The 13,398-nt window shown below is 53.3% G+C and overlaps 1 protein-coding gene across 1 annotated transcript in view; it reads left to right on the top strand.

The window, feature by feature from the left end:
- Positions 1-2,639: 2,639 nt before the first annotated feature.
- The window catches only part of OTOG (otogelin), an 85,365-nt gene continuing 74,606 nt past the window's right edge, over positions 2,640-13,398 (top strand). The window contains exons 1-9 of the mRNA XM_021685793.1: positions 2,640-2,751; positions 3,189-3,246; positions 3,422-3,482; positions 7,038-7,113; positions 8,056-8,148; positions 8,320-8,474; positions 10,782-10,900; positions 12,218-12,423; positions 13,183-13,313. Of these exons, the coding sequence (XP_021541468.1) occupies positions 2,640-2,751; positions 3,189-3,246; positions 3,422-3,482; positions 7,038-7,113; positions 8,056-8,148; positions 8,320-8,474; positions 10,782-10,900; positions 12,218-12,423; positions 13,183-13,313 (1,011 nt within the window). The remainder of the gene's footprint in view (positions 2,752-3,188; positions 3,247-3,421; positions 3,483-7,037; positions 7,114-8,055; positions 8,149-8,319; positions 8,475-10,781; positions 10,901-12,217; positions 12,424-13,182; positions 13,314-13,398) is intronic.

Raw genomic sequence — 13,398 nt, 5'->3', positions numbered from 1 at the left:
GCGGGGCCTGGGAGCGGTGGGGGCGGGGCCTGGGAGCGGTGGGGGCGGGGCCTGGGGCGGGGCTGCTGGGAGGCCCGAGACTCCGGTACTGAAGCTTGTCACCTCCCACCGACAACGCCGGAGCAAAGGGCCTGGAGTGCGTGTATGTGGTGGTGGTGGGGTGGCGGTGATTGGACTCCAGGCGGGCGCTCCCTTTGGAATGATCCCCAGACACAGGCGGTTGAGGGAGAGGATCTCGGGAGGCGTGGGCAGGAGGTTTGAGACTTTTTTGTGGGGGTCGGAATACTTTTTTGAGGAGGTCCCGAGATTCTCACAACGGTGGGTAGGGATAACTATGGATGCACAAATAGAGGCCCATTTGCGCGCTCCTGAGGCTTTCGCCCCCTGCCGGCCATCTCACCTCCAGAGTACATTCTATAATGGCCTTCTCCATGGGCTTCTTCCCAGTCGGAAGAAATCTTTGATCTGTGAATTCCTTGAGGCTGTGTCGTACATCCACAGAAGCCTGAACCAGTGGGTGGCAGGCAGTGTCCCTCCGGAACCGACGTCCCCCCCTCCCACCTCCCTAGCCCAATCCCACTCCAAGCACACACACACACACACACACACACACACACAGGCGTGGAAGGGCCTGGCAGGGACAACCTGATTTACTGCTGACATTTACCCAGGGCCCAGACCCCATTTGGTTCATTTGATTCAATTCAACCAGAGTTTGTTCAACTCCTAGGTCTAGTGCTGGGGTGTGAAACAATGATGAATCAAGCCTGGGACAGACTGAGAGGGAAGAGGGGGTCAGAAGAGGGATGATAAAAATAGGTGTGAATGGGAGAGAGTGGGACCTTCAATCATGGAGCTAGTGCCTGGATTTAACCCAGGGTGGGGCCCTGACCTGTTTGCACCATGTCAGGGGACAAGGGACAGGGAGATGGACAGCAACCCAAAATAGTGAACCACTGAAAACTAACTTCAGGAACACCTAAAGACCCCCCTCCTTTTCATCTTATCTTATCCCCCAATAGCTGGAATTTTGCCAATAGACTTATTTTTATTGGGGCTAAATTATTGCCTAGTTTAGGATGTAAATCCTTCCTGGAGGTTCTTTAAGGTTCTTACCTTAAAATATTATCCATGTTCTCACCTTAGTATTAACTAGTTAAGTCGAGATAAAAGGGGAAGACTTGTGGGATTTTCAAAGGTCCAGGAAAGACACTCAAAATATATCCCCCCTCCAGCTTTCTTTGTTGATTCTCTACATCTCTTTACTAAGTCATATGGCTGTTACATCACAGTTAGGATCCAGGCAGAGTGGCAAATGGCCTTAAAAGGGGAATGCAGTCCATGGCCACCTCAATCCTTTTCCATGACCAGCACCCCCACAGACTCTCTCCTTTAAATGTTTTGAGGACAGCACTGAGGCCTCGCTCTCCTCTCCCATGAATGTTCCTTTTCAAGCTTCCCCTGCCTTCATCTATTCCCTAACAAGGGTTCCATCCTTGACTCCCTCCCCTTCCTCTCATCGATGCATATCAAATACTCTGTGTGGGGATGTGTGCTTTATCTACCACTGTATTCCCAGAACACTCTGTGGTAAGAAATAGATGCTCAACAAATTTGTTGAATGGATGAATGAATGAATGCATTCTAAGTCTATATCCCTGCCTAGGGGTCTCCTGGGGCCACCGCCATCATCATCACCATCATCTCATAATTATCTGCAAGGCTTGCATCCGGTTGGTGTTCCAACACTTAAGTGGCCAAGAGAATCCTGCACAGGTTCCCAAGGCTTCCAAGCCCACGGTTCCAGCATTAAAACATTCCTCCTGGTCAGGGGGTGTATCTTGTTCACAGAATTGAAGTGGTCTTTGTTTGTTGGTTGGTTTTGTTGTTGTTGTTTGTTTTGTTGTTCTTGCTGCTGTTGTGGTTAAAGTCTGGTCGTGAGGGGAGCCGGAATTTGGGAGTGTGACGCACTTCTGTCATTCAGTCAACACTTTTGAGCCAGGGCCTGAACTAGTGCTGGACGTGCAGAGGACTAAGTCACGGTCCATTCCCTAGAGGTGCTCAAAACTGGGGGTAGAGTAGGGCCTTGGGGCCCCAGAAGCTGTAGTGCTGAGTGGTGGGAGCACAGACCAGGATTCTGCAGACTTAAGCCTTGGTTCTGCCACTGACAACTGACCACTGAGTGGCATGTCCCAGGGCCTCTGTGAAAGGAGAGTGGAAGGCCAGACTCACACAAGCATCTTGGGTGTCTGGTGGAAGGGCCTTCCAAGACCCAGGCTTCTAAGTTGGGGATCTTTGAGGAGTGAGGGATGTTGGGGGCTGCACTGTGTACCTCGTTGCTCCCCCAGGGTACTTAGGGCCCAGTGATCTGAATCCAGCCCCTCTGGGGAGGGGCGGCACAGGTTGAGAGGGGCAAAGGCTGGGCCATGCTCCGGCGCCTAAGTTATGGTAATGAGCTGGGCAGTCCTGTCACCCTAGCTCAGGGAGGAGCCAAGCGCCTGGGAGGAGGGGCCGAGGGAGCCGGGGCCAGAGAGCCAAAGGGACCGCGGCCGCAGAGTGGAGGTGTGACCCTGCGGCCACAGGGACAAGCACTCGGGCCCCCGGCCCTGAGCCCAGGCTTCCCAGTTTCCGTGAGCCCCATGGGGTCCCCGGCCCCGCGCGCCCCCACGCCGGCGCTCTGCCTGCTTCTGGCCTGTGTCTGGCTGCCCGGGGGTGAGCCGGCCGGCCAGTCCCTGCGGGTGCAGTCTCTCGGTGAGAGGGGTGTGGACTAGGGGAGACCAGGAGCTGGAGGAATGTTTAGGGGAACGGGCCAGCCGGGCAGGTTCTAGAGAGGGAGGAAAAAGAGGTTTGAGGGAGGGCAGGGCGACAGCCAAGGAGAGGACCAGAGGGGGCGCAGAAGGAAAAAGAGGCCAGCGAGGACAGCCGGGGGAATGGGTCCCAAGCTAGGCAGCGTGGAAGAGATCGAAGGTGGGGAGCTAGAGAGAACTGGGGCACAGAGAGTAGGAGGAAAGAGGGAGACCCCTGTTGGAGAGGTCACCAGAAAGGAGGAGAAAGGATTGAAGTCTATGTAGGGAGTGAGAATGGGGGGATGAAGAGGAAGCTTCCTAGCAGGTGGGGCACAGGTGGTGGGAGACCCAACAAAGGGAGGCCTGGCTTGAGTGGAGAGCAATCCTCCTCCCCAGGCCCAGCATCCACACCCCAGGACAATGCAGAACTGCAGCAGCCTGAGCCAGCCCAGGATCCCAGGTGAGTAGGTGCAAGCTTGTGGCTGCCCCACCCATGGCTCCCATCTTTATTTCTAGTGTGGATGACCCCAGGGTTTTAGCACTGAGGGTGGGGTGCACTTGGGGTGGTGGGGAGGCATGGCCCCTCCCCCTATCCTCCTATCCCCTCCCCCACGCTAGGCTTCTTTCTCATCTAGCCACAGACATCAGCAGGTGACCCTTGCCATAGAGGATGCTACAACAGTCATGGGAAGCCAGGTGAGGGGAGGCCTGGAAGGGGGGCTTCACGGGGAGGGGGCGGGGGGGCTTGTTTCTGTCTGGGACTGGGGCTGACCGGGAGCTCTGTAGGTTGCAGGAAGGTTGTCTCTGCAGTTATTTGAAAGGGACCAGTGTTCCTAGTATATGTCTGAAGTATGCAAATTCATGGGACACTTGTATTCCCACTTAACTAATCTCTTGGGACCCCGTAGTCGGTTCAGTTTGGTTTTATTTTTGTTTTGTTTTATTTGGGGAGGAGGGCACTACGATGCGATCAGGACATAGCGGAACTCTCCCGTGCCCTGGGGTGAAAGCATGAAGGTGAGGGTTTAGGTGAATGGAGTTCTCTCTTACCTGCTTGGTCTGGGAAGGTACAAAACCCCATAAGAGGCCCCACTCCATACCTGGAGCAGTGCTCCGGCAAGGGTACTTTGAGAGGAGAGACAAAAATGGGGCCACTTGGTGGGCTTTGTGAGGAAGGCTGGTTGGGAAGGAGAGCCCCAAACTATTACCCTCTGAGTCTGCACCATTCCCTGTTGCCTACCTTCCTGAGGTCCTCCCTGCTTTCAGGAGAGGTGGTAGTTTTTTTGCTGCCTTTGCCAGATTTCTTTGGTTTCTGGATCAGGTGACTCGGGTTCTCTTTCCAGTCATGTCCTGCACTTTGTCTTTTCTACAACATGTTACAGATATGTTACAAAACCGACCCACCCACAGCCAGATCCCCCAGAGTATCCTGAGCCTCAACTCATGCATCCTGGCCCCAGCGATCAGCTCTGGGCAGCTCCTTGTGCCAGCAGGTTGGGAAGTATCATTTATAATAGAAAACAATGTGCCCCAAATACCTGCCCTTTGGAAATAGGTATGAAGACCCCAAGGCAGGAGGAGGATATGCTTATTCTATAAGGGGTAGATTAGCTAGGCTTTTTATTTCTTGTTTGCCCACTTTTCCAGGCCCCAAGTTTTAGAATCACAGTCAGATGCAAGTTTGAGTTGAAAGAAAATGTTTGTTTGTTCGTTTTTAAAGATTTATTTATTTATTTGAGAGAGAAGGTTGGGGAGGGGCAGAGGGAGAGTGAGAGAAGCAGACAGCCCATCAAGGGGCTCCATCTCACAACCCTGAGATCACGACCTGAGCTGAAATCAAGAGTCGGACGCTTAACTGACTGAGCCACCCAGGCGCCCTGTTACTCTTTTTATATATGATGAAATCGAGGTAGGTGGGTGACCTGTTGGGGCCCCCAGGACGCAGGTGAAACAAGGTCTACTGGTGGGGCCAGCCTGTTGCCCCACAACATAAATGCCTCACAGGCCTCCAGGAATCCCTGCGTTTTGGTGGAAAATGACCCATTCCCCTGGCAGGATTCCTTCCTTGCTGGATTCCAGGGTAGGCTTCCCTCCCTTTCCCCTGGGGAAGCATCTGGAGCAGACAACCCCAGTAGGTTTCTCACATTACTCCTTAGATCAAATAAGGGGTTGGAATGGCCTTCCTTTAAAGCCCCTGGAGTAGGCGTGGGGGAAGGAGGTCATTAGCTAGAAAGTGAACCTGAGGATCCTTTGAGGGCTTCTGCCTGGAATAATCTTATCTGTAAGGGTGAGGGTCTCAGACCAGCAGCTAACCAACCTTCATTTCAGTGCTGCCACATTCTTACAGAACACAGCCATTCTCCAGAGAAATGATGATATAGACCGGGGGGGGGGGGGATGCATTGTTATTTACAGGAACCTCAATTTCACTGAAATTTAGTCTTCCCTTTAATTATGCCGATAGGCTACAAACCACAATACAGCAGTAGGAGTGTCTGTGACTGGTCACCAGGAGAAATCACAGATATTGTCATATCACCTTACACTTGTTGGTATTTCTAGATCTCATTTATACTCACTACCTCAAAACACTGGCAGTGATAAGATCCGCTGCTAGATCTTGCTATTTAATGTAGTTATAAGCACAAATATTACTAAATCATGCATTTTTATGAAATATTTTCATAACTATATTGCAATATAATAGATATCCTTTGTCACCTTATGTTTTATTTTATGTATTTATTAACATTATTCTGAGAATGGGTCAATAGGCTTTGCTCGATTATCAGAGAGGTTCTTAGCACTGAAATGACTAAGAACTTCTGATCTATACTGAAGACGAATCATTTGGGCAGGATTTAAAAATTTCTCCAGAAAATGGCCTTGACTCTGCAGCGCTATCTTGCCCTCGTTAACACCGATCTCAGAAGCCACATCTGAGGTGGGGGCGAGGAGTGGAGAGACACAAAGACTAGGTTTCATTAAGAGCTCTTTGGGGCCTATGGGATGCAAAGTGATCGTTTTTTCCCATGGTCTCTGAGGCCCCATGAGATCGATTACAACCAGGGTGGGAAGCCTGACTCCTGGGGCTCAGGCTGGGTATGCAGGGTAAGGAGAGCTGGGGAGGACCCAAGAACCAGGGGCCAAAGTGGGACAAGGCCCAGGAGGGGCCAGTGACCTCCCAGGGCTCAGCAGGACAGTGAAAAGGGAGGCAGTGAGCACCCGGGGATGAGGTGGAGAGACTGGGCCTGCCAAGGAGGGGCAAAGACCTGAGGTTGGGCTCCAGGGACCAAGGGTTCTGAATCCTCTCCACGTTCCAAGTCCTTGGCTGGAGGCTGGGGATTCTGCCTGAGGATGCAGAGATGACAGTGAGGGAGGAAGACACATGAGACATACCCACAGTGTAGTTGGTGCCTTGTTGGCCCTGTGAACAAGAACACGAGCTCCCTGAGGCCTGGGACTTTGTCCCATTTACACTGGGAAGCTATACAAATGCAGAGGCTGGGGCTCTGAGAGGGGAGGGGCTTGTCGTGCTATGGACCCCAGTCCCAGGTGATATGAGCCACCTCAGACTAGGGTCCCGAGAGGTCAGGTATCCAAGTCAGTTAGCTGTGTGGTGACTGGACACACCTGATGTTCAGGACAGTTCTAATTTCAGATGGTTTGTATATGGAGAGACCACATGTTGGGATTTCTGGTCTGGAAGATAGGATTTCTCAGCTCACTTTGCCTGTGTCCTCCTCAGATTTGTGGTATCAGGGAGAGTCCTGGCGTGGAGCTGAGTTCTGAGGACTGTGGATGGTGACCTCTGAGGAAGGTTGGGGTGGGGGGTGGGGTGAGATGCTCCCCTGCCTTGGGGCAAGGGGCTGCCTTTGTTTCCTAGGCCTGCCTTGCGTGGTTTCTGTGGTGAGGAGGAAACATATTTATTCTCCAGATAAGGGGGTTTTGTGTTGGGCTGTGGGGGACTCTAAAGTGTACTAGGGAGGGAAGGGGGGGAGGGGAGGCTGAGGGGATATTGGAGCATGGAGGGGAGGGAATGTGCTCAGACCACCGAGATGCCACTTTGGAGGGTAAAAACCAGCCTTCACTCCTCTAGGGCAAGCCTGAAAATTCTCCCAGACCTCTCAGAGGTGGGCCTGGGCAGGTGGAGTGGCTGGGGGCCTCCCTCTTCCAGGTGACGGACAGGAAGGGCCATAACCTTTAGGAAGTCCCTCCCTGACCGAGTTCTCTTCCTTCTGTCTCTAAAAGGAGGCTGAAGTCCTGGACTCCTTGGCCATGTCTTCCTGGGAAAGGCGTCTCCATCGGGCCAGATGTGCTCCATCTTGTAAGTGGCCCCCTCCCTGTGGCCCATGGGAGGGCCCTGGCCCTCAGAGAAGCTGTGAGGGCAGGCCAGGCTTCCCTCGGGGCCTCCTGTGATCTCTGTGTCCTGCAAGGGGTCTCTTTCTGCCTTCCCCAGCCCTGGCCTCCAACTCTATTTTGCTTTCTCCTTCCCGGCTGAGGAGAGCTTCCTCTCCGGTGTCCTGTTCTTTTGACCATGGCCCTGTGGCTTTTCCCTCTCACTCTGTCTGAACCAGTGAGACTGGGCTTCCTTGTTTAGTGGTTGTTTTCCCTCTGCGTCACCCTGTGTCCGTGGCCTCTCCCCTCACCCTGTCCTGTGTCCGCGGCTTCTCCCCTCACCCTGTCCTGTGTCCATGGCCCCTTCTCTTGCATCTTGGCTCCTTCCCTCACCACACTCTGCCCCACTTTGTCTTCTCGTGCTCTGTGCTCTGTGGCCTTTCTGTCTACTGTATTCTAAATGTGAGGCATGTCCCCCTCCCTGGGTCAGGCTTAGGCCTCTTCCCCTTAGCTTAAGGAACAGTGAGGAAGAATGGTCCTTGAAGATCTCTGGGCAGTCTCCCTACTCACCCCACATGCTCCATATTCACAGTCTGCCTTGTCTGGCGGCCAGGAACTTTCAGCAGAGGTTGCTGAAGGCCCAGGTCGGGCTGGCCTGGGGGCCACTTGATGCACACTGAGGACAGGTACTCTGAGACCCCACGCTGCCTGTCGGTCAGGGAGGGAGCCAGGCAGCCAGGTCTGAGGCACCCTACTTGTACCGCAATTAGGCTACTACTGAGGAATGTTGGGGCTACCTGTGGTGGGGATCTGAGTTCCGTGTAGCTCTGGAAGGGCTGGGTCTGGTGCCCTGGCATGAGGAAGACCCTGTGTCCCGGGGTTCTGCCCAGCCTGGCTCAATGGGGAGGCGCCATCCGTGTCTCCCCTGCAGACTTGTTCTCCTGCTTCAACGGGGGCGAGTGTGTGTACCCAGCCTTCTGTGACTGCAGACGCTTCAATGCCACCGGGCCACGCTGCCAGATGGGTGGGTCTGAGCTCTGTCCCACCCCGGGGGCCACGGGTACAGGGAAAGCTTGTGGGCCTGAGGCCTGGGGGTCCTGGGCTGGGGAGGCAGCGGTGGGGGGGGTGGCCCTGCTAGCCTCTGGCGTGAGACCCACTGCAGCTGCGCAAGCAGGTTCTCTTTTCTCTGGCACAGTGTACAACACCGGCCCTGAGCGTGACAGCATCTGCCGGGCATGGGGACAGCACCATGTGGAGACTTTTGATGGTCTCTACTACTACCTCTCTGGGAAGGGCAGCTACACCCTGGTGGGGCGCCATGAGCCTGAGGGACAGACCTTCTCAGTCCAGGTGAGGGCTTCCCTACCCTGCCAATCTAGGAAGGTCCCACGAGGCTCTGGAGGTTGTGCTGGCCAAGGCTCTGCTTGTCATAGTTAGAGAGTCTACACCTGCAAGGAGCTGGGGACTCCACAGTTCTCTCTCACTCACTCACTCTTGGTTGCCCCTGGCCAGTCATTGATTTAGTCACTCATCATTAAGTATTAGGTACATACCTGTACTCTCCGTGGCACAAGGCTTGGTGGTGGCCCTGTGGACAATAACACAGATGCGGTCTCTGTCCTCGTGGAGCTTACTGTCTACTGGGGAAAGCAGACATCAAATCAAATGAATCATTTCAAGGGCAACTGAGTGCTTCAGAGGAGAAATGCCAAATGTTAGAAGAGCATGTGGTGGAAACCTAACTTTGTTTATTGGGAAAGATGATGATCAGGGAAGACTTCCTGGAGGAAGTGACATTGAAGTTGAGATCTGTAAATGAATTGGAGTTAGCCAAGTGAAGGGTCACAGGGGTGAGGGGTAGACATGAGAACATTCTAGGTAAGGGGAATTTGGGTGCTAAGGACCTGCGATAACAAAGAGCATTGTGCTTCTGAGGAAATAGTAGAGGTCCTGGATGACTCAATTCAGGGTTACCTCTTCTAAGCAGCCCCCCTGGATGCCCTGACCTCCTGAGCTGGCTCAGGGGCTCCTTCCTATGTAACCAACGTTCTGCACTGCGGCACAGTCAGTGCGTGTCTCTTACAAAGTCTTTTCCCAGGTTGGTCTTTTCTGCCAGATAGAAGCTTTCCGGGCAGGGACCATGTCTTTCCATCTGGTGTTCCCAGGACCCAGATTAGTCCTCAGTACAAGTTTGTCCTGTCTATGAACATATGTGTGAGACACTGTCAGGTAGATCTGATTTCCATGCTTACCCCGGGTGTTGAGTGGGGGTCAGTACACCTCCATCTGGAGAAAAGTCTGCATGGGGAGTGAGCTCTGCTGAGGAGCACCTTGGGTAAGACTGAGTTAGGGCCAGGGCTTGGGAGTTTGGGGAGATCCTAGTGCTCAGTGTCACCCTTCTGCCAGCAGGCATGTCCATCCATCTCAAGCATAGACCTGCCAAGGAGCTGCCCTATGGGCCATGCCCCAGATGGGCTGACCCAACTCTGCCCTCTCTGCCTCAGCATCTCACACATTAGGGTTTTTCATGACAGTCATTTCATGATGGATATGTTATGATTACTTAGACTAATGGGGTGCCACGCATTCATGGATTATGAAATAAAGTTAATGAGTTAGAAACAGCACCCCCCCACCGAAAGAAAGAAAGAAAGAAAGGGAGGAAGGGAGGAAGGGAGGATGGGAGGAAGGAAGGAAGGAAGGAAGGAAGAAAAAAACCCAAAGAGAATAGAAAACATAATGTGGATGCATTACACATTAATAGGGGTAAATACTATTTTGTAAAATTTTTTTTTATTTATATATGTATATATTTATATTTCTTCCTGTCGGTTATGATCTGAAGTTTGAAAAATTTGATTAGCCTGTGGGGTGGCTTTCACAGACCCCACTTTCAGCTGACGTGACTCCAGCCTGCTTAAACACGTTTAACAGTAATCTAGTGGAAGGGTTTCTACACTGGGAAGAGAAGCATTTTCCCTAAGTCCCGGGAGCCTCAGTTCTCCTCCCTCTCTTGAGGCTTCTGGCTTTGAGTTGAGGGTTCTGTCTGAGGAGGGGACAGAGGAGATGCGTCTGTGACAGGAGTGACACACGTGCTGGGTGTGCAGGGAAGGACTAGACCGTGCCTGCCAGGGTCATGGTAGGAGTGTGTGTTTATCGTGTGTGCACTGAGAGTGCTCAGTGAATCTATGAGGGGTGTGTGTGTTTGTGTTCTGTGTGTCAGAAGGTGTGAGTGTATACCTTGGCTTTGAATCTGATGAGATAACCTGGTTTGCAAAATGAAAAATGCAGAAATAGGGAGACAACACAATGTCCTGGAAAGACCCCTGAAATTTAGCCTTCAGTTCTAGGTAGGAATCCTGGCTGCGTGTGTGTGTGTGTGTGTGTGTGTGTGTGTGTGACCTTCATCACTTCACCTCTCGGAGTATCCGTTGCCTCCTCCGGGAAGTGCAGATCATCATAGCTCTGTCCTCCTGTGGGGTTGTGGGGACTGGGAGGCATCAAGACATCACAGAGGAAAAGGTGCTTGGCATGGGGAGGGCAGGGGATCGGCATGAAGCGGGAACTTCACAGGGTGTCACTGGGCTCAGGACAGAAGCTCAGGGCCAGGTCTGTGGCAGGAACCCTGCACAGTGGCCTCTGAACCCCCCCAATCAGGTGCACAACGACCCGCAGTGCGGCTCCTCCCCCTACACCTGCTCCAGGTCTGTCAGCCTCTTCTTTGCGGGGGAGCAGGAGATCCGTCTGGCCGAAGAGGTCACCCACGGAGGCGTGAGGTAACTATAACCCCGGCCCTGAGCTCTCCTGCTCCCTGGCACTGGTGGCGGGGGATGGTGAGCACCTTCCTTCTAAAGCCTGAAGAAAACTGTTTTCTGGGGGCAAACAGCAGAGTTTCCACCATCAGGGCAGCAACCTACTGGCAGGCCAGCTGGGTTTCTTGTCAGCTGGGTTTGCAGAAAGATGAGTCCCTCAAGATTTTCTGAGACTCTCAAGGCATTGTGGGTTTCCAGACAGTGGGTATTCAGGCCAATAGTAGAATTTTCCAGATAGTTGAGAGCATACCACTACAAGCATGCTTACTTTTTTTTCTTTCACAATTTCGAGGGAATCTTCTGAATGGATCATACACAGTTCAAGCCTCCTCAGAGCAGATATTGAGCACACTGTCCCCTTTTCTGATGACAAAGGGTCATTTGAATGTCGCTTATCTTGCTGGGACATCAGGGACGCCTGGGACCAGGGGAATGAGGACTCTTGGCCCCCACACCACATGGCCCAGACTGTGGTTCTTCTGAAATCTTTCCTGTATCTTGTCTTCACTGTCCTTTCCTTCCCTTGCGGTCTGCTGTCACTTCACACTGCTACTGGGTTGGGGGAAGGGGTCGTCCTGCGAGGACCCTTCTCCCGTTCTCATGTCCTGCTTCAGATCTGGAAACTGGGTAACCAAGTGTTCTGGGGCTGAGTGTAAAATTGAAAACTCAAGGGTTTCTCCTGTGAAGAAAAGATTGTTATATGGATCTTTGGGTACCAGTTTTGGCCAGTTAGACCCTTTTTTTTTTTCCTGATTTTCAGGTGGATTGAAAGTTGCCAAATTCCAAACAGGCTAGGAGACCCTGTCCCAGTAAAACTGGGAATGTGGTAGGGACTGCTCTGGCCCTGCCTCTTTTCTTCCACTCCCAGTTTTCCTTATCCCTCAGCTTTCTTCTCTTCCTACCCCTTTCTGGCTCCCCCCGCACAAAACCAAACCGAGTCAGTGTCTGCTTATACCATTTCTCCCGTCTAGGAGCAAGGAGCTAGCAGTTTCAGACACTCTAAGATTTATCCCTGCCGGGGAAATTGCAATTTTAAAAGCAAGTTTTAAACTCCAAAGACAAAAGAATCCCCCTCTAATGGTGGACTTCAGATACTGGGGAAGTCACGGGGAGGGAAAGGGGGGCCTCACCTCAGAGCCCATGGTAGCAGTGGCGTGTGGAGGAGGCAGGTGCTGGGTACAGGATGGGTCCTGCGGGTAGGGGACGGCAGGTCCTTTGGGGAAGGGACTGGATGAGCGGAGGGGGTGTGAATGGCCTGAAGCTCTGGGCCATGCCCTGCAGGGTCCAACTACCACAGGTGATGGGGAGCGTGCGTCTGCAGCGGCTTGCTGGCTACATCCTTGTGCGGCATCAGTCAGCCTTCACTCTGGCCTGGGACGGTGCCTCGGCCGTCTACATCAAAATGAGCCCAGAGTTCCTGGGCTGGACTCATGGGCTGTGTGGGAACAACAATGCCGACCCCCAGGATGATCTGGTGACCAGCTATGGTGAGGTGCAGGGCAAGTGGCCCCCGAGGGCTTCGGGTGGAGGTGGGGGACGGGCCAGCCTGGGTGGGGCGGGAGAAGCCTTGGGGCAGAACCCTGGGGTCATGGTACTGAAGACCCAGCGGGAGGCCAGGGACCCCTTCCTACCCAGTGTGTGGCCTCAGTAGCGTGAGCACTCAAACTCAGTTTCCTGGTCTGTAAAACAGACATAATGAGAATCCCTGCTAGGGTTGTGTGAGGATCTAAAGGGCACTTTGCTAGATGGGACTGACCCTGCAAGATGAGTATGTTCCAGGGGCAGGAAGCAGAAGGCCAGAGAAGGGGCCCCCTGGGAGCTGAAGGTACCTATGGAGCACTGGTAAGAAGTAAGAGGGAAGCATACAGGGCCGAGTCACGGCGACTCTGGCCGGAAGAAGAGAAGTGATCCCTTTGAGCACCCACAGCATACCGAACACTTAACATACAGTCTTTGCAATAATCTCATGGGGGGCTACTTGCCCTATTTCACATGTGGGAGAATTGAGGCTCGGGGAGGGGCAGGAGCTTGTCCAGGCTCACGTACTAGTTGTCTTTTGATTGCATGGTGTTGTGTCCCCCCGAGTTTGGAGCAGTAGGGAGCTACAACAGGTTCTATTGCCTGTTATCACCAGCTTTTTCAGGAGAGTGGTCCCTTTGGGAAATGCAGACTGGGATGGGAGCCAGGAGGCTGGATTCTTCAACTGGATTCTTCCTCCTGTGGTCATGCTGGTTCTCCCCCCCCAGGGAAGCTGACTGACGATGTGGCTGAGTTTGGGCAGAGCTGGCAAGAGCAGGCCCCCAACCAGCCTCCAGGGCCTACAACTCCGTCCCTGCCTCGCCCACCGTGTCTGCAGCAGAGCCCGGGAACCATGCAGGTCTGGACCCTGGGGAGAGTGCCTCCCCGCACCCATCCTAGTGTCTGGCGTAGGTTCATTTCCTGCCCCCCTCCTAGGAATCACT

Source organism: Neomonachus schauinslandi, chromosome 11 (genome assembly GCF_002201575.2).
Source record: "Neomonachus schauinslandi chromosome 11, ASM220157v2, whole genome shotgun sequence".
NCBI classification, from domain to species: Eukaryota; Metazoa; Chordata; class Mammalia; order Carnivora; family Phocidae; genus Neomonachus; species Neomonachus schauinslandi.
The sequence above is the reverse complement of the archived record's forward strand: the minus strand, read 5'-3'. Positions and strand labels throughout refer to the sequence as shown.